Source organism: Talpa occidentalis, unplaced genomic scaffold (assembly GCF_014898055.3).
Source record: "Talpa occidentalis isolate TD23 unplaced genomic scaffold, MPIMG_talOcc4v2.1 talOcc4.3, whole genome shotgun sequence".
Taxonomy (NCBI): domain Eukaryota; kingdom Metazoa; phylum Chordata; class Mammalia; order Eulipotyphla; family Talpidae; genus Talpa; species Talpa occidentalis.
Window position 1 is genome coordinate 127,290,752 of NW_023603184.1, and position 21,612 is coordinate 127,312,363.

At 41.0% G+C, this 21,612-nt stretch overlaps 1 protein-coding gene across 1 annotated transcript in view; it reads left to right on the top strand.

The window, feature by feature from the left end:
* Positions 1–21,612, top strand: part of PARD3B (par-3 family cell polarity regulator beta) — an 882,400-nt gene that overhangs the window by 826,953 nt on the left and 33,835 nt on the right. Inside the window, 1 exon segment of the mRNA XM_054700017.1 lies at positions 809–888. Coding sequence (XP_054555992.1) covers positions 809–888 — 80 coding nt within the window.

Here is a 21,612-nt window from a genome sequence, read left to right on the forward strand (position 1 = left end):
TGTTAGGCACCACACTATGAAGTAATCCACAGCCTCTGCAGCATGAGTTCAATCCCTGGCCGGCCAGGGAGAGACCCACACAGTGCGGCAGACCTCTCTGGTCTCACCCGCTGCTCCCCTCAGCAGTGTATTTCAGTCAATCTGCCTGTTCTGTTCCCCACTCTGTCTCTGGTGAATCCTCTCACCCCCCACATCTCTGGCCTGTACCCCAGCTCTTCTATGCATAAATAAATAAATCTTAAGAAAAAATTCAGTCCTTGTTACAGCTAAGAGGAGTCTAAGGTGACTTTTGACTAAGTGTAACATGGACCCTGGGACAGAGTAAAAGTAGGTGAAAATATAAATAAACTATGGATAGACATCAGTTAACAATAACACATCCATGTTGATTCACTAATTGTGAGAAATGTACCACGAGACTGTAAAACATTAGTAATAGGAAACTGGGTTTGGCTTTAGGGGAACTCTCTGCACTATCTTCTCAGTGTTTCTGTGAGTCTACACCAGGCCTAAAAATGACAGCCTATCTAAAAAGAAAAAAAAAATTGGTCTCACCACATGGCATGGTGACAGGAAGAAGTCAGCTTGACAATGACCCTTTTCTGAAAGAAGTGACTTTGTTGTTCGATGCCATGTTTGTGGCTTGATCACCGATTCCTAGGGCGAAACTGAGTTCTCACTTGCTTTTCTGTGGTTGATTTTTGGCAGGCAGCAGCAGCATTTGTGCACTGATTATAATTTTGAGATGCATTGTCAGTAACCAGGGTGTATAATGGATCTTCATCTCTAATTACTTTTCTCTCCACAGGTGCCTGGAAAGGGTCCAGACGGGAACGCACACACCCTCCGCTTTGAGGGGATGGAGAGGCAGTACGCGTCCTTACCCAGGTACATCACTGAGTGGTCTCCCACCTTAGCGCGCCTGCAAATGAAGTCTTTAGAGAAATCTACATGAAATAGAAATCTGGCTTTGAGATAGGGAATATGTTATAATTTTGCCTCACTGCCATCTGTTGCAACCCTAGTGCCATCTTCACAACTGTGCTAATAATTGAAACACTTGTGGGTGATTTTTTTTTAGGGGAAGAAAATAGTATATCATTGCAATTGAACATGTCAGCAAGAATATTGGATACTGAATGGAAATCCTAAGCCATTGCTATAAAAATGGTATTGAACATCTTACACCAAGCTTAGAGACAATAAAATAGTAAATCCTCTGTCCTAGGAGTTACCCACGAGAAAGGGGAGCCAACCTTAACCTTGGAACTTCATGTGGGTGTTAAAAAGCAGAAGAGAAATGTGAACCTGGGAAGGTGTTCTTTGCTTGATTTAGAATCTGGCCATGTGCTCTGGGCAACAAACATATTGCTGAGAGGTACAGACACAGTGGAGGAGAAAAAGACTTGTGTGGGAAAAGTTCACTTGGCAACTCTGGCCTAACATGATCCACTTATGTTGTAACTAGACACCCCTGAACATGAGATACAATTCTCAAAGGTTTGTGCTCTTATCTGTGAGATGAAGAATAATTTTTGTCTATCAGTAGCGCATGACAAAGAGGAAACCTTTCCAAGATTACATACAGTGCAGTTACTCTGGGAATTAAATGAGTTGAGATGAGCTGAGGGTGTGAGAATTAGTGCGTTCAAAACAAAGCAAAACAAAGAAAGGTTAATGCCAGCCAGAAAACTGAAATGTTACGGAATGTCTTCTTCTAAAAAGTTAAAAAGTGTGGGAAGGATCCTAAGTGAAGCTGAGTTGTTTATCATCAAAGCTGAGTTGTTGTGGTGCTAACTCTGAGCTGGAGGTATTGACTTGCCTGCTTCTATACATCTGCATGTGAATTTACAAAAACAACGTCCTGAATTTTACAACAGGCGTAGCCTAAGTGACCATCTGCTCTTCTAAATAGTATATTGATTTTCAAAAGTCATAAAATCTCCAATGTGGAAAAGAACCAGTTTTTAACACTGATTGGGCAGGATACACAGAACACAGTATTGCAAAAACTTCTAGACAACTGTATTTTATTTAGCTCCCTGTTTTCTTTTTTTATATGTTTTCTCATAGTTTTTTCTCATCCTTGATTTCTTTCCTCTCCCTGTTTTTCCCTGGCTTCGTATTTTGTTTTCATTTTGAAAAATGGAAGTCGTCTCCAAAATTTGTTTTAAATATAAAATTTCTGGCTTTCAGTGTTGAAGAGTATGGGAATTGTGGTTAAGGCAGATGGAAAGTAGTATGGTCTTACGAAAGGGGGAAGAAAGGAAACTGGAAATAGTTGAACGTCATCCCGGCCAACTTGTAGTCAGGCTGCGGAAATGGAGTTTTTTATACAAATCAAAAAAATCAAAAGCATGGAAATAACATTTAAGATCCTATAAACTTCACTCATTCATTTATTCCCCATATATCTATTGATCATCTGTTGTGTATCAGGCCCTGAGAATATGGGACTATGGTGTTCGAAGACACATCCTCAGTGTCAATCCATCTTCAGAAATCTACTGCCTCGTCAATGGGCAGCAAATCCACTTTTTATGACAGTACAATGAGTGCTGAGATTAGTAATTTTTAGCATCATGTCCTCTGACTTTCCAACCCCTATTTATTTTTCTAATAAGCCCTGAAAAGCTCAACCGTGGCTGGTTCGAACCACACCCGTCTCCCCACGTCCACGGTGAGCTCTGGGGAGGGGGTTTCTGATAAAGGCAATAGTTTATGCTTTTGTGGCTCTGAGGCCATCATCACAATGTACACACTAACAAAATCTTGCCAGGCCCGAAAATATAGCTGTAGCTGAAAGGGAAGCATCTCAGACTGAACCCAGTTTTGACACAGTCCACTCACACACACACACAATAGGCGTGATTAGCTGCACGTGCAAACAGACCTCCGCGGCTACCTGGCAACCAGAAGTAGCCACGATGGAGAGTAAACAGGACTCAGACAAATGCATGAGACACCCCTGGCACTGCATTTGAAATGGAGCACCTGAAACACGAGTGCCCATCTCAATATCTAAAAGGGAGATGCAAAGCACCCCCATTAGCAGGCTCCAGTCCGTGGGAGGAGGGGGTCCATATTTACCCAACAAGATGCAGAATGCAGAAGCAAGGACACACTGCTGACTTCTGAGAGAGAATGCAGATTGGACTCTGTGTGCCCATGACATTTATCCCGGTTCCCTAGTCTTCCCCACGCTGGAGATTTCACTGTCCACTTAATTGAATCCATAGCTCGGCTGCTCCCTCCCTTTGCTGAAAGTAAGGAGAGCACATCCCTCTGGGCACCCAAATGCCTCTTCGTCACAGAGGCAGGAGAGCTTTAAAATATTTATAAAGTTTTTCATTAAAAATAGGAATAGGGCCTCTCCGGTGGCGCAGCGGGTTGAGCACAGTGCTGTGAAGCTGTCCACTGTCTCTGCAGCAGGGGTTCGATTCCTGGCCAGACAGGGAGATACCTGCATGGCGCGGCAGACCTCTCCTGTTTCGCCCGCTGCTCCCCTCAGCAGTGTATTTCAGTCAGTCTGCCTGTTCTGTTCCCTGCTCTGTCTCTGGTGAATTGTCTCACCTTCCCACGCCTCTGGCCTATACCCCAGTTCTTGTATAAAATAAATAAATCTTTAAAAAAAATAGGAATAATTGTATCTATAGGAAGTTGGTGGCCAGCCATATGGGGACTTAATGTGCAACTGACACTTTGTTTCCTATGTTGTTTGTGAGAGCATCACAAGAGTTTTTAAGATAAATTCAACAATGTTGATTTATATCCCAAATTTAGAGCCACTAACCTGGGGAGAAAATGCCCCCAGGGCTTGGAGTTGCTGAGGAACCCCGGTCAAAGGGCACCCTGCTAGGCTTTCCTGGAACTCTGTCATCTTAAAGTAGGCCCATGCAGTTTGCTGCCAGACTAAATGACACTTCACAAAATAAAACAGGAGCCCTAGCCAGCTCGGGAGAGACAGTTCCTAGCACTTGGTAGTTATGAGGTTGCCTAAGGCTAGGGGCTAAGCGATGTTAAGTGTTATTGTTAAGCAATGTTAAATCTTTTGCCTTGGAAGAAAAATAACTTTATTTCTTTTCTCCTGAGGGTGCTGTTTTGGAAAGCAGAGCATGGTAGTAATACAACCTCGTTAGCAAACACCAGGCTTTTACCAAAGCTGATGTTTTACCAACTTGTCCAGCCCCCAATTTTCTTTGGTAGTAAACAGAATGAAATCAGCTTCGCCTTCTTCTGGCCTGACATAAATTATTACTCAGCCTGGGTGAGGAGGGAAGTGGCTGTTTACTAGGCTGCTGTAATGTGTGAACATCAATGTATGTATTTTTGCAAACAGCATCTTTTTTCCTCCAGTCTCTCAGCCCCTTTCAATTCTCCCTGGCCCCATCCCAGTGTCACAGGCCTCCTGATTGTCAGTCCCTTCATGAAGTCTCCGCTTTTCTATCTCAGGCCCCAATCAGTCCCACCCGGCCCATCTCTGCCCCCCATGGGATCCCATTATCCCTCCTCTGCAGATGGCTCAGCATATCAGCATATGATGTTGCTCTTCCGGGATTGTAATCAAGTGTTGAGACCTAAGGAGTGAGCAAAAAGGTTCCCCATCTTTTCTGTGGTCCTGGGGACATGGGTGGTGAAAGGTTGCTGGAGAGACTCATAAAATTGCATTCATTGGTTCTACTACAAAATTCACATTACCCAGTCCCCACTGGGCCTCTGCTGCTGTCCAGAGTTCCTTTTAGTCATGCCGTGGACTCCCTCGACTATCCCACGGTGGCCATTCCAGCCCTTTTCTACTCCCGTTAAGGTCTGCAAAGATGACTAAGGCCCTTGAGCCCAATCTCCGGAGATGACCTCACTTCCTCTCCTTTACAACCTGGAACATTCAACATTAGCTTCTCAACTTCTGCTCCCTACAGCTCAGACTCTGTCTTCACTAGTACCAGCTTCTCAAGGGTAGATGATAAGGGAACAGACTTGGAGTTAGGCCATAATTATAGCCCCATTTCTGTCACTTATCACCTTTGTGACCTTAGGCAAGTGACCTAATTGTTCCAAGCCCAGTTTTCTAATCTGTGAATTGGGGATAATATCAGGGCTTCTGAATAATGCTTGTATGATCACTAAAGACAATAACACCAGCAAAATCCTTAGTGAAGAGCCTGCCAGACATACTTTAAAGGTTTTTCTTAATGTTGTTAGGTCTTTTTAAATTTACCTCTGGGGAAGTTATGTTCCTTTCTTTAATCAATCAAACCCATACAACAGAACTTAGTGTCACTGGCTTCTCATGATCCATGCACCATCAACTAGCCCTTTCTCGGCAGTATTTTTAACCCCTGGGCAGTAACTCCCCCTGCCTGCTATTCTGCTCAGCTACACAGTTCTCTAGGAGTCCTGCAGTGTCTTAGAGATAAGCTGAGGGTACAACTGAGAATTAACCAACTCTGCAGAATGACCAGAGAAAGGTAAAGGGCAAAAGGACATCACATACCAATATGATGTGAGTGAAAAGCCGTTCTGAAGGACATGCTGGGAGACAGCAAGTCTTTTTTTTTTTTAAAGATTTATTTATTTATGCATACAAGAGGTGGGGTGCAGGCCATAGGTGTGGGGTATGAGAGGATTGACCAGAGACAGAGTAGGGAGCAGAACAAGCGAATTGATTGAAATACACTATTCAGTGGAACAGCGGGCTAGTCAGGAGAGGTCTGCTGTGCCATGTGGGTAGCTCCCTGGCTGGGAATCGAACTCGGCTGCAGTAGTTGCAGATAGCTTCATAGTGCTGACGCTTAACCCCCTGTGCCACCAGGGAGGCCCCATAACAGGGAGTCTTACAGAAGGGGGTACATATAAAGGAGATGGGATGACTCGGGTCTAGAGAAGAGGTGCTGGCCCCCATCCACTAAAACTTAGGCTCAGAGCTAGGATCTGCCTGTAATGGAAACCACACCAATGCCAGTACACTGGGAAGGCTGAGCGGGAGGCTCGGCTTATAGGACGGATGGAGTGTGAGAGCAACACACTGCTCACAATGGGAGACTCCCTGAGGCCCTGCTACGATGTTCCTGTTGACTCTGAGTCAGGCAGCACTGAGCATGCAACTCTGGAATCATGATGAGCCAGTGACTGCACCATAAACTTGACTCTGATCCTTCAGAGACTATAAAAACCTCCCCTCAACCCTCGTTCCTCCTCTAGTTCCCACATTTCCTACTGTGGGCTAAATGGCCTACACTTAGCCCAACTTCCATCCCACCCCTGACCTTGTTGCCTCTTGTTGCAGGCTTTTCTGATCATGCCACTGATTTTTAAAGCTGATCCTCCCTCCATCCTTTTCTTTCTATAGATTCTGAGCAACTGTTTCAATTCCTACAGATTCAATTCTCATCACTATGGTGATGATTCTAATATAAACCTTGCTAACCTTCCTAGTTTACTCTTCTTGTGACCCTAGTAACAATTGCCTGCTTGACCTATCCTTCTGTCTACCTCAAGCATACCTCAAAGCCCCCATGCCAGAGCCCAAGCCCTCTGTCACCTTCCTTTAGGTCTATCCCGTTTGCGGCCCATAACTTTAGTTTGGCATCTTTCCATTGCCTCTGAAAATACCCAAAATTGCATGATGATTCTTGGCTGCCCCTTTCCATCAGATTATAAATTCCTTAAAATGAGGGAGATTGTTTTATACTTATCATGTTTTTTACCCATCACCAGGATTTAACATAGCACCATATATAATAGCTTTTATTGAAAGCCTATTGGTATACGGATGAGAACAGATTTGTTTTTATGTAAGTCAGTTCTAGGCAAGAATTCCTCCCAAGCTTTCTTGACTGATTGTTTTCCAATCTAAGTCCCTAGTTTTCTTGAAAATGTCTAGAATTAGTAGCAGTCCAGACATTTAGATAGTTAACTTACTGGACATTTACAATACTCCAGGCACTCTTGTAAATGCTTTGCATCTCCTGACTTAACCCTGTGACTTAATGACAATCCTATTATTACCCCCCATTTCACAGGCAAAGAAACAGGTACAGGGAAATTAAGTAAAATCGGCCAAGTTCAGCAGTTAGAAATAGCAGAGCTTAGATTTGAACCCAGGCAGACTGGCTTCATGTTTGTACATTTTAGTGCTGGGGGTAAGCTGCTCATGTAAAACTCAGCGATATAAGCTCTGCGATTATCTTAGTCCCTGTATTATTTGCTTACTTGCCTGTCTCACTAAATTGTAAGTGCCTTTGAGGACAGGGACTGTGTCTTATACATCTTTGTATAGGACACAGAACATCACAAGTATATAGGTTAGGTAATGCCTTTCAACTGTCTCGGTAATGCTGTCATAAAATCAATTCCTTTGCTATTCCTTAGGGTCCTTCCCTTGAAATATGAACAGTTTAAAGCATAATTGCTGGATGAACATTAAGCAACATACTTTGCCTACCAAAAAGAGAATTCTATTTGGTTAGAACACTCCTGAGAGTAGAAAAAGCAGTATCTGCAAATTGCTGCTTTGGTTCTTTAAGATTAAGAAAAATATCTACCCAGAAAAAAAAAGATAACAATACATTTTCTGGTGGAAATCTTGGAAAGCTTCATGACACTCTTTTTCCTGAGACAGGTATGGACAAAGGCCAGCTTAGGCTGTACCAGACCCGACCCTGATGTTGCTCTAACCCATATCACGGAAATTATATATTTTGGGGAATGGAGCTGGCCATCTCTCTGAACATTTCAAATAGCTTTCACTTGGCTGTATAATGACAAGCAACATACTAGACCTGATTGGGGGAGAAAGAGCACTTTAGACAGAGCAAACAGCTTATGCTTGCTTCCTAGGAACCCAAAATAAACTTGCTTTCTAGGTGTGTTCCTAGCGTATTGGTATTGGGTATGATTGTCTTCCAATCAGGAAAACATGCCATAAGAAACCTTCTACCACTTTAACATTTTGGTTCATTCATTTTGTTGGTTTCAGCCTTCTTGTCTACATATGCCTTTGCCCATTCCCAGGAAGGCTTCAGTCACAAGGGCATGGTTATCTTTGAAGTATGCAATATTCCCAGCACCTACCTTATTATGTGAGCATCCTCTTGATTGTTATTCACCTCACTGTTTAGTGATGCTCCCTCCTCTGATTTCTCATCCTCTCCTCTGGTTACCTTCCACTCTGCTCACAGCTATTGACCTTTCCTTGGCCACCCTTGTGTTGTTTTATAGCATTTGCTGAGAAGATGGCAATGACACCTAAGTTTTGCAAACCTACCAAAATACTGGTCTTTAAAGCTAATCTAAATAAAGACTGGATAAGTTCAATGAAAACTTGAGCATGCAACTCGTGAAGTATATATGTGTGTGAGCACGTGTCCAGGGGGTCTAGGAGTTCAGCCATTTGGATCTAAAGAAGTTGACAAAGTCTCCATGTTTTAATGATTGGCCACAAGGTCAGTTTGTCAAGTAAGATGCTTCTTGAGAATGTATGCACTGCTCCCTACAGCTCCAGGAGTGCTCTAAAGGGGTTTGAGGCCATGAAGCTACAAGTACTTCTCAGGGTTCCAGAGAGGAACTTGTTATGTTCAACTGGAAACAGTGATGGTGGCCAGTCTCTTCTGAAGGGAAGTGTCCTGGTGGCACAGCTTTATCTGAAAAGCCCTTTCCTGCAGTGCAAACCCACCTTTCAACCCTCGAGGCTGTGACTGAGCTCTGACTTTGCAGGAAGGCTGAGATGACCTTGTCTAGATCTTATCTTCCATGTATGACACATGACCGAATCCAATGCCTTTAAAAATCATTGAAGCTCTTTTACCTCATCAAGCTAAACTTTCTCCTCCTTTCTTCTCGGGCTCCCTATGTTCAAAACTAGTCTCTTCTTCCCCTGCCCTGTAGAGTTTGCCCGAGCTACTTTGACTGGCCCCTCCGACACCTCCTCATTCTTATTGCAGAGGACAAAATGATGAATTAGCAGCAATTTAATTCTTTGTGAGATTAAGATGTCTCCATTGTCAACTCAAACTTCCTGAAAATGTAAAAAGCCCTTGCACAGAATACTGCCTTCATGCCAAACAGCTGAGATCAGGGGGTTAATGCTCCTGCCATATCATTTTTATGTCACTTAGTTCCTCGAGTAAAAGTCCATTTTAATCAAACTTTTCATCATTTCCTCATAGCCAATATATCCTTCATGCCAGTTAGAATATTTGATATTAATTATTCAGATGAAGGCCTCCTTTATGAGTTTAGTTAGAATATTAGTGATTTAAAACATGTTAAGACCCATTACGGTACTCATGTCCCCAAAAGAGTTTTAACTGAAGCTTGATGGACCACATATATTACGTTGTATAGATTTTCATTCTTCCCTCATTTTCCATAGAAAATTCTAAGCTACATATTTGTTTATTAAATACTCTTTTTTAAAAGGAGAGTATGTGTCTGCTATATCAAGAGCACCAAATATGACATGTCCTTGAACTTGAAACACATTAAACTGACTTCCATGTTTTTCCTCCTGCACATGTTCAAAGGTGCTTCAGCCTTTATTTCTTGCTTCTCCAGCCGAAAGAAAAGAGCAGAAGGTTATTTTGTGCCTAGGCAGCTGCTTAATATATTGTTTATCTCTTGATTCCTTATGTTCTTTGGTTGTTCTTGATGTTTTCCCTTTGTAGTATCTTTTCACCATGCCTCCAAAACCCTAGACTAGAATTACTATGGTGAGTTCCATGACCAAGCTGAGAGAGGATGCAGCATCCTCACTCTGCACCCACCTCCTCCATCCATCTTCTATATCTCCCTGGCCATTGGCAACAGTCCCTTGGCCCAAGTTTTTGGGTGTGCCCAATGCAGATTTGATCCTGTGTCAATCTACCACAGGCAGATACACTGAGTAAACCACATATATTAATTGTTATCATATCTGACTTGTATGTGTTTGTGAGGCCTGCGCTTTGTTTAATGTCATAACATCTTAAAACATAGATATTTGGACAAGCACTAGTGTCTCCCCCAAGGGTATGAATATGTGGTATTACTCAGCAGAAACGATCAGGAATAAAATCATTAGGTTTTGTTTCCATTTTTGTATACCGAAATCTGCATGCAAATTGTTTCCAGTGTGCCATGTATTTGAAAAGCAGATAAAACTAAGAATCATTAAGATGAAGGAACTAAGGGGACCACCATCAGGTGTGTAGAGTAACTGCCACTTGCCATGTCTTACATACATTGTCTGTCTCACCATCCAACTGAGTGGTGGTTGTTACAATGCCCATTTGGTCAAAGAAAAATCCATCCTCAAAGTGGCCCAGTGAGAATCAGAATTCAAACTAGTTCTTTCTGGTTTCCAAGGTTCTTCTATTTTCTCTTTACTAACCCTTGTCACTAACATTGACAAGTTAGGGAGAGGATGGAACGCATCAGCTTTTGTCTTGAGTATCATGAATTGGGAAGAAGGATATCTTAGATCATAGTAAAAACATATCCATGTTCATTGTCTTTTGGGGTGTCACAGAAAATAGAATATGTTGAAAATTACAGCTGGTGAAAAAGTAATAAAATATGAGAAAAACTGTAGGTTTTGTTTTCATTTTTGTATACCAAAATCTGCATGCAAATTGTTTCCAGTGTGCCAGTAATTTGAAGTTTATCACTTTTATTCTTCTGTCATGGTGATAAGTTTTCTGTAAGCAAGAACATGATGTCCACATTTTCCTTATGACAATTATTCTATTCCTGTTGGGAGCATAAGTAGGAATGTAAATGGCTCCACCTAAGGTCATGTAGGCACAAAGGTGACATACCCCAAGTGCTAGACCAGATTCCCAGGACCCATATTGAGCTCTGCACGGCCCTTCCGAGGAAACGTGTGTAATGGAGCATGAGGGGGCAGGTAGGAGGAAGACCAACATCTGTTGATTATTATGCTGCAAAAAATCTTGTGGGTACCTTAAATATGTCTCCCATTTATTTCTTATAACACTCCTGAAATAAATATTATCATTCTTATTTTATAGATGAAGAAACTGAGTTGAGAGATGCAAAGTGGTATAGCCAACATTGCACATGGGACAAAGGCAGGCTTGGCATTTCTCCCAGCTCTTTCTGCCTCTGAAACCTCTAGGATCTCTACCAATCAAGTTGTCTAGTTAAGATGAGCTGTAAATCGGTGGGAGAGGAGCATTCAATAACTATCCTTTACTGAAAGAAGCTGGCTGTGCTGACCTCACCCTAAACCACTGCAGTATATAACTCCAGGATGTTAAAATGAACAAACCCCTAATAGGCAGTCAAATTTCCTAAGAACAGCAACCATGGACCACAGAGTTCCCCTTAGCATATATAAACACCCACTTCCTTCCAACTGAAATATCTTTTAAATGGTGCTTTTTTTTAAAGACTCTCTTTGTTATACTAGTGGTTTAGAAAAACAGACCAGTTGGTTCCACTTCAACAAGTTTTGTAGCCAAGGAAGTATTGTTGCTTCTTTCACAGTGTAGTCCTGGCAGATCCATAGAGGACAGGCCTGAGATGTAAATGCCAGATAGCTGTGGAGGGGTGGCTGCTATTGACTCTGCTGCTTCAAGGCCAGAGAAGAGAGCTTTGGCAGTCAATTATCATGAAGGTGCCACACAAGCCCATCTGTGCCCTGAATTTCATGTGACCCAGGCCCCATGACCTCAGCTATTGTGCCAGGAAACACCTTGGTCCAGCTCCATTATTTCTAACTAAAGCAAACATTTGTGATACAAATGTGGGAAGGGTTGTTACAAAAAGAGCAGCATCCAGAATGTATTCTTGCTTATATTCCAAGTCTTCAATTAAGCCTAGATAGAAGTGGTTGGTGCCTGTCCTACTCAACAATCAGCAAAACTGACCCTTGTGGTTGAACAAGGAATGACATGTTAAATAGGTAAGAACCTGGCAATTCTCACTGGCCACTCTCCACCAACAATACGCTCTGGGGCATAGTTAGTAACCTTTAAACTTGGCCACTACTTGAAAGTGAAGACAGGGTGGTGACTGCTCAGATAAGGTTTCTGCCCACTAATTGCATGTGGCTCAGGCAAATGCAGACCTATTTCCAGAAATGATAGTGTCTGACAGCCTAGTGTTTGCAAGGTACTAGAAAGAGCCATTGTAGCAGCGGTTTAAGATGGAAAACAAGGAGGTTTAGCTATTTTGAGAAGTACAATGTTCTTCTGGAACTGGTTCTGTAAATTCGGGATGAAGTGCTTGATCACTTTCCACCAATATGTTGGTAAATTTGACAATTTATGCTGTGTAGTCTGGACCATGCAATACCCTCTTATAGTTTTGTCCAATATCAAAATCAGGTCCATATATAAGATAGAGCTTCTAGCCAAGCTTTCATGAGTAATTTCCAGATGTGCTGCATGAAAGATGGCCAAGATGTGATGACTGCCTTCTGTGAATTGGTTTGAGATGAGTCACTTATGTTACCACCTTGTCAACATCTTGAATTCCTTAGTTGGTCCTTTTTCCGGTCATTCATTTCATGTAAAAATGTAGGTCAGTCCTGAATTGTTCAGAGCAAATTATGCAACTTTATTAGTCTAAATAGGTGAGTTAGAAAAAAATCATCTATCCCACCCCCTCATCCCTTCATTCAGCAACTATTTACTGACTATCTACTTATTTCAATAAATTCTCGAGGCCTTTAGGATACATGAGACATAGTCCTGTACTGTGGAGCTTATAATCTAGTGGAGGAAATAGCAATTGTGCAGTCACAAAGAAAACATAAAATTGCAACACTGCCCATTATGAAAAAGGAGAGATGTGGTTCAAGAAAATACAATGGGAAATTGGACCAAATTAGGAGAACAGGTGAGGTATGACTATGGCCTGCAGATCAGAGAGAAGATAAAGGCTATTCCAGTGCAGAGACCTGGTGATGGGAGAGAGCACGGGGAACTGAGAGCTTGAAGGAAGGTTCTATGTATAGGAACAGACAGAGCAGGAGAACGTAGAAGTTGAACCATCCATCGTTAAGAATGTTTGCACTCATTTGATCACTAATTAGAAACCACTTATGAGTTTTAAACAAGAGGATGCTGTGGCCAGATTTATGTTTCAATTTTTTTTTCTAGCTGCAGGGTGATTAGATTGGAGGGAGGCCAGGGAGAATGCAAGCCAATTCCAGGGCTATTGCTGTCATTCAGGCAAGAGGTGTTGGTGGTGCATAGAGTGGTGGTGATGAGAGTGGAGATGGAGGAAGATGGTGGAAAGAACTGACAGAACTTGATAATGGATCACATGTGGAGGTGTGGGGGGTAAGTGATGCCAGATGTCAAGAATGAATTCCCACACCACAGCATGAGTGCTGGTACTGTTCCCCAAGAGGAGAAATGTTGGGAGAGGACCAGGCTTGGAGGGAAGATCATAAGTGTAGACTGGGATATGCAAGACTCAAGGCACTTCTCAGGCTTCTAGGAGGTCACTTAAATGTGCAGTAGCAATGAGTCAATGGGATTGGGAATAACAGCGCCTGTGTTGGAATAAACAAACATGCATTCAAGCACTGAATAGGAGACCCTGGTGTACACAGGGTTGATGATGTAATAAACCACAAGGTCTCATATTCAGAAAATACAAAAAGAGACAGGTCAGACATTGCAAATTGCAGAGACCTGGCCACCAGGCTGTAGTTGTGATATGCCTTCATTGCTTATATAGACAGCAAAGGCTTATCTATCACTTTCCATATAATTTCATTCTGGAAATGATATTTTTCTCAAGTGAGAAGAATTGGTGACTTAATGCCATCTGGCATTCTGTGACTAAGCGTAGCTCTGACCACATAAAGTGCAAGCATGAGGGCAAAAAGAAACAGTAGAAATCATTTTGGAAACTGTGCTGAGCTAATAAAACAGAATATCCTTGTTCTTCAAAATAGCCACTGAAATTTTTAGAAGTAAACAGACTCAAGTCTCCATTTGCTCTCCAAGCATTCAGGAAATTATAATATGCATATATAACAATGTATGTGTGCGCGGGCGTGTGTGTGCCCATGCGTGCGTGTGTGTGTGTGTATGTACACATACATGGAAAGAAAAGAGAAGGAATGGATGCAAATTGAATGATAAAATAAATGGGGCAAAATGTAAAGATTTGGTGAACCTGTGTGAAGGATATAGGGAGTTCTTTATACTATTGTTAACAGTAGCAATAACAACAATAAGGGACCCGGAAATTCTTATAATTTTCTAGTGCAAACTCAGAAGTAAAAAAAATGCCCTCCTTCTCGGAATCTTAGTCTGGGTTTGGCCCCAAAGCAGACCCTGAGATAAAGATTTGAGAGCAAGTGATTATATTTGGGAAGTGAGCCCAGAAAGCCTTGGAAGGAGAGGGAGGAGGGAAAGGGTATCATGCTGGTGTGGGCTGCATTAGTGATCAGGATACTGCTGCAGGCAGCAGGGATCATTTCTTCTGTGACCTCTGGAGACAGTATGGCATGCTCTCACTCCTTGTCCCTCCTGAGAGGCAAGGATGCTCGAGGACATGTTGTTAGAGTTCTGTTTGTCATTGGCTAAGGGTTGTTCCTGAAGGAGCAAGCTCTCAGCACTTTTGCCTGCCTAGCACACTGGTGAGAAGAAGCCACTGAAAAGCAGAAGTCCTGTAATGGACCCTAGACCTGAGGTCTGTGTGGGCACAGCAGTGAGGCTACAACTCACAAGTCAAAGTGCATCTGTCCTCTGGCCTTTTATGAGAAATATATACAGAAATATATATATATATATATATATATATATATATATATATTTCTGTAACCCTAGATACCTTCATTGCATTTTTGGAGTAAATGTTCTATGTACTGGTCATGTCTTATATAGAACGCAATGAATAATGTTAGCATTGACAGAGCAGCCCAAGAGAATAACCCCAGAAGAATGTATTTCAGGTTTCTCTTTGTTTCTTTCAAATATACGATTTATCAGCATGATGTAAAGTCCTTAACAAGTTCATTTTCTGTCAAGTCCGTGCTTAGAACATCACTGAAATACAGCAGCACCTCTGGGAATGCCCCTGAGATTATGGAAAACTTCAGGAAAATGGAAACTTGGTACTCAGATGCCTAACTCAAATAACCATTAATGAATGCCAGTTGTTTGAGTGTCTGCAGTGACTGTACTTATGATGATGTCTGTAAATGCACACAAGGTCAAGTTTTGCATGGATTTCAACATGCCACCTTTGCACCAATTAAGAGTAGCAGGAACTTGGCCAAATGGAGAGACTGGTTTTATAATCCTGGTAATGTTGTACCTATGGTTTCCTCAATCTCACCTTAACATTTAACTTTTGCTGCGATACCGATGTTGTATCCAAAAAACCTTTAAAACTTGATCAGTCATGTTTAGTTCAATTAAAGTGAGTAGGCTTATCTAGCTGAGAACAAAATGTGTAAGTCATAAGTAAAGCAACTACAAGGATATGTCCCTAATGTGTAATTACTAGATCAAAGTAGGTGAACAGCTTTTAAATTCTTGATATATATTGTCAGACTTACCTCTGAAAAGATTGCACTGACTTACATCCTCACCAACACTAAATATAAAATATTTTAACTTGTGTCAATTTAGTAGATAAAATAGTTGCAATTTATATCACAAGCTTTTTAAAATTGTAATTCCCTTACTCTTTGTGAGGTTTTATTTTTGTCATGTTTATTAGAATTTCTATTTTTTTTTTCAGTCTGTGTTATCTGTTTTCATATCATTTCTGTCTAGGTATTTATCTTTTCTTGATTTGCTGTAACTCTTCACATATTAAGGGTATTAACACTGTCATATGTTAATATTTTAATTTAACTTTAAATTTATTATATGTAGAAACTTATAATGTTTGTAAACTAAATATTCAATCTTTTGCCTTGTAACATCCTTTTGCTTATATATACATGTATATCTATATATATGTATATGTGTAGATATAAGCAAACATATATACATATATGGTTATCTCCCATCATAAGATCATATCAATACTGGACCACATTTTCTTCTAGCTATTTGTGATTTCATTTTATTTTCATTCATGTCTTCTACTGCAGAAATGCCTTGAACACACATATCATCCTAAGCTGTATCGTACTTTCATTTTTTTTTTTTTGTTTCTTTCATTCTCTTAGCGTAGTCTTTATGCAGTATCAACACAATAGTCTTGTAATTATGAAAAGTACACAATGGTCAACATGCCCATACTAAATGGCTTTGTACAAACATTGTGGGAAGTATCTTTTCAGTTTATGGAGACACATCAACCAGTTAGTTTATATCTTGTCTCATTGCAGTCAGGCTCTATGTAAGATGCAGGAGTACCCTGATGCCTTCTGAGTGTGATACTGCAGTACTTCTTCAGTGTCCTGTAGTAGTCAGGTTCACCCAAATTGGCATCTCCAAATGACCCTTCCTCTTGCAGAATACATGCTTTGCTCTTTGGCCCTAGGCCAGAGTACAAGGTGCACTGTTGAAGTGACACGCAGGCTCTACTTGTCTGCAACATGCCTTCCTGTGTTCTGCACACCTGCTTCATGAGAACTCAGTGTGCTCCTCAAACACAACATTTGTGTTACTGATGACACAAATTTCTATGAGAGAAGGGGTTTTGGTGGAAGGAGGTGTGTGCTGAGATAGTATATGTGTCAATGGGGCTAAACCCAAGAAACCGGGTGGAGGGAGTTTCTTAATCTGGGTTTTAAGCCAGCAAATCTAAATTGTCCACTGATTGGTCTCAGAGGAGCCACAAACTCCCTGAAATTGCATGCCAACTTTTTGTGAATTACATTTTGTACATGTTTCTGAGGGAATGGGTGAGTTTTGTGACTCAGTAAATGTAAGACTTACTGAATTAGGGGATTTACTGTAAACTCTTCAAAATCCTCCCATCATATTTCCGAGGTGGCTGTTTTTTTTTTTTTTTCCAATAAGACAACAATGCCTTCACAGGGATTATTTCATTGGTAAAAATTTATGAAAATAACAAACAGTAGCTTACTGTGCTGAAGGGTGTTTTCAATATCAAAGTGTATGCAATAGTTTTAGCAGGGAAACTTATTTTGGTCTACCTTACAGCCCCACTCAGCGGTGTGTGTGGATATTTCTATTGCAGACCCTATCTTTTTGTCTGCTTATAGAAAGAACAAAACCTTCCCAGCATATAAATCACAGAAAGCAGATTGAATGACACCCAGCTCTTAACTCTGTGCCACCCTGTCCCCTCCACCATCACACCCACTAGCATTGTGGAACACAAGCTCTGCTTAGGTTTCAGAGGCCACATTTGTGTGTTCACCAGTGCGACCTAAAGAAGGATTTACACATTCTGTTATCTTCCCCACTTTTGTAAAATAACCTTCAGTTCTCATCCCTGGAAAGTAGAAAGGGGAAGTTCTTGAGAATGAGGAGGTAGCAGTGTTCTTTGGAACAAAAAGTACTGTGTCATTGTCATTATAAATTATAGCAACATAAAACCACAGGAAACCCAAAGAAAGTAAAATATTAGCATTAAACCATAGCCACCTCTGCCATATATAATTTAGATAAATAATCCACTTAATGTATGTAGGTTATTGTAATGTAGATGTTCCTGTGGTACTAGCAACAGTTTGCATTTGAAAAGAAAAGAGAATGAGCTGCTGGTGGAAGGCAAATATATTTTATTCATTCTAGTTTCTAAAAGCTAAATGCCCTTAAATAAAATACTGATCAACAGCTAAAAATTTAAGAGCTGCTATATCTTTGTCTCATAATGTGGATTTGTGGCCTAATCTAATCTAATCTAGCCTTTTCTTGACCTTTTTGCCTAATGGGGTGATATTAATAAGAGAGAGGATTCCATAAAATTTCCTCCCTGAATATTTTCTCACATAGGAATAATTTCAGGTGGCTGAAGATGGAATGAGCTAACCTGAAAGTTACAAGCTCCTCGGTGTCTCAGCCAAATTAGGTTACATGCTGAAAGGATTTCCTTAAGAAGTCAAGAAGGTCAGGGGTCAAGCCATCAGGCCAGCTGTCAGGCTACCTTTTGCAATCTCCAAGGGAGCAACCAAAGAAAATCCAGCCAGAAAAATATCTTAAAGGATCAACAGGGGGAGTAAAGCAAAAGAACCAGATGTCCCAGAAGACTCTACTGGTCTTATAGAGAAGGCTAGAGCAGGACTAACAGGGTTTGGATTTTATCAACCTTACTAATAAAAGTCACTTGGCTCTCCATTGAGAAGAGCAGTTGGTACAATATGGAAAGGTTTTAAAGACCATTAATTTCTTGAAATGAAACAGCTGGCCTTATTGGCTATTAAATAATGAGCCAGATTCTCCCCAGTGCCTAAGTCACTCTTTAGTAGTAAATTAGTCATTTAGGGAAGCACATTAACTCTTTAAGAGGATTATAGTTCAATTTAGTGCACTTTATGTTTAGGAGGAAAGTTATAGGGAATCTGACTAAAGCTGAGCAAAGGAAAAATGGAGACAAGGCGGATCTGATGGAAGGAAGTAGACCTATGACTTGTGTTAACTTGACAGTCGAGATCAGCATCGGAAATATGAGAAGTTTTGTTGCTGAGGGACATTTACTGTAGTATCTACTCTTGAAGGAGACCATGACTGTAGAGAGAATTGACTATCAACTGAGTTATTGTTCTTTGGTTCACTCATTTAAAAAACTTTTAGTTGAACAATGTTATGTAGAGGGCACTGAGCTAGCACTGAGAAAATGCACAGCCCTTGTCTCCAGGGCTTCAGTCAAGTCTCTGGAGACTTCAGTAGGGAACAGAAGAGAGACAAGTGACTAGAGATTGCAACAGAGTATATTGCACTGTAATTTTATATCCAGACACTGAATCTGATTGTGAGGAAGTAAGAAGCAAGGCGTGTGGTTATGAAGCATCTTGTACAATATGCTAAGGAAACTGACTCTACCCAGAAGCCCTCAGGCCACTGAAGACTTTTAAATAAGAGAATAGTTTGATCAGTTTTGTATTTTAGGAAAAAATCCTTGATAAGGTGGACAGACAAGACTGGGCTCTGGAAAGACATTGTGAAACTATTTCAGTAATCCCTGGGGAAACTACTGAGTGACTGAAGTGAGGCCATAGCATTGGGGAATGCAGGATTAGGGGAAGGCATGTGATGTTAGGAGGTGAAGTGCAGGACTTGATGGCCCATTCCAGGTGGTCCATGATGCCATGACAAAGAACCCTGGAGACCAGAGCTTAGGTAACTAGGTGGATGCAGGTGCTGTTCTCCTCATAGATGCTGAGGATACATGCAAGGCTTGGTCTGCCTTCTAGGTTCTAGAAGGAAGAAGAGAGGTACAGAAACCATTAGATGTCATCCACATGAGCACCTAAGAGAAACTGAAAAGCACGTAGCAAACAAGAACTGAGATTTATAAAGCTGCCTAATTCCTGAATAGTATTGTGCTTGGCTTGGTTTTTCTGCCAGAGGAAGGGATTACAGAGATGCAGATGTTTCCAAACTGAGGCTATATCGTCGCTCACCGCTAAGAGTATTCAGGTGGTGGGAAAGTAACAAATAGGGAATAATTATCTCTAGAAAGTCCACCTTTGTTTTTACTCAGCACATCAATAGTTAATAAAACATTGATATGAATATCCGGAAATTTGTACTCTGTGTAAGAAGTAGAAAATTGCACAGGTTGCAGGCTGGGCGAATTAACAGTTCTTTCTCTGTCAGCACTTAAAATCCATACTGTGGTTTCTCTCTATGGTATGGGGTGAAACGTGCCAACAAATTGGCTTCGATGATGTAAGTATCTGAAAATATGGAAGAAATTATATATTGGGGGAAAAGAGAAATTCTTATATATTAAAAGGTGTTGACAACTGCACACAGAATAGCAAAAAAAATGTCCTTAAAAATAAAACACTTATTATTTCAGAATTTCAGAAACCACAGTTACAGCACTATCCTAGATACCACTAAAGTTGTTTTTAGAAAGACCAGCAGCATCAATGTTTATTAAGTCAATAACCCTTGTGGCAAATTCATGGGGACCTTATCCCTTAGGAATGTGAAAGGCATCAAATTAAAAGGGTGGAGATTTCAGGGACTGCCTAAAGAGAACTTAGCAGAGGCAGCTAACTGACAGGACTAAACAAGTCCTGGTGTTTTTTGCAAGTCAAGGTATCGTTCCTGGTTGCAGTTGTATCACTGTTTCCGGAGGTTTCCAGGTGCGTGGTCATGAACCACCCCAGTCAAACTTCTAGTGAGGTTGTTATTCATTGCTGTCACATGCTCCAGTTAGAGTAGACAGTTGCTTCTCTAAAAAGTTCTCTACCAGCAGTGCTTGTCTGCGTGTTCTGTTCCCCTCAAAGAACAGTCATTCCTAGTAGTAAAGACCCCCATTTTCTAGCTTAGGACGGAAGCAACATAGACTCGTTGACTTACTGTGTTCTGATGTACTAAAGAGGGAGCTTCACATCATTTTAAACATGCTGCCTGAAATTTTAACAGGAGACAAAGACTTTTTGCTCATAGTTACAGTAAAGAATTTCTCTGTGTTGAAAAGGAGAGGGAGCTAGAAAGTGGGGAGGTCCTAGACTCTGCTATGGGGACAGAAGCCACAGAAGAGGAAGGAAAAGAGATGACACACCAAAGGGAGCATTTACAGACTTAAAAATAGAGCCCATGGCTCCCTCTGTCCTGCAAAGAAAGGCTTGTGGTGTCCTTCACCAGTGACCCATCATCTCACAGCACCCTTCTGGGACCGAGAAAGTTCCGGCTGCTCCCTCGCTACCTATTAGCTCTCGTAAGAGCAAAGCATGTTCTGCATCAGGATACATTTCCGAGTATTCTGTTTGCTGTTACAAAAACCAAACAAACAAAAAAATGTCAATCAGAGCCAAGAAAAGCGAATGTTTGAGGAAAATATTTTCCTGATTTTTAGCCTTGGAATGTGGCTGGAAAATGGGAAAAGGTTGTATAAATAAGTACTTATTCACAGTGAGTCCTAGGTGAATTTTTTAAGGAGAAAGCAAATGTCCATGGATTTTATATTCAAATCTCATCTGTGCCAAGTTTAAACAAAAAGTATTCTTTTAACAAAGAATAAGAGTAAAGAAGATAACATATATTTAAATATTTCAAAAGAATAGCTTGAAGATAAATAATATTTGCAAAAACCTTCTTCTCCTTAGATCAAAAACATTATAGAAATAAATATTTCTTTTAATAGGATCTTTAATATATTGACAGTGTCTCCAAGTCTCTCTGCTCTCCACTTTCTAGCTCCCTCTCCTTTTCAACACAGAAAAGGATAAAACATTACCATAGACATTTTAGCGCAGGAATTACCGTTTTTTAAATTCTTTATTGTAACTATGAGCAAAAAGGCTTTGGCTCCTGTTAAAGTTTCAGGCAACATATTTAAAATGATGTGAGCTGCCTCCTTAGTATGTCAGAACACAGTAAGTCAACGAGTCTATGTTGCTTCCATCCTAAGCTATTTTAAGGTAGTCGGGTTTTGAATGCATCTGGGAACTTCCGAGGTCCTTGGCCCTACCATGTGGACTGGTTCAGAACAATTTGGCTCTCCAAAGAAATATGATTCCTTATTTAGTGGACTCTTCTCGGA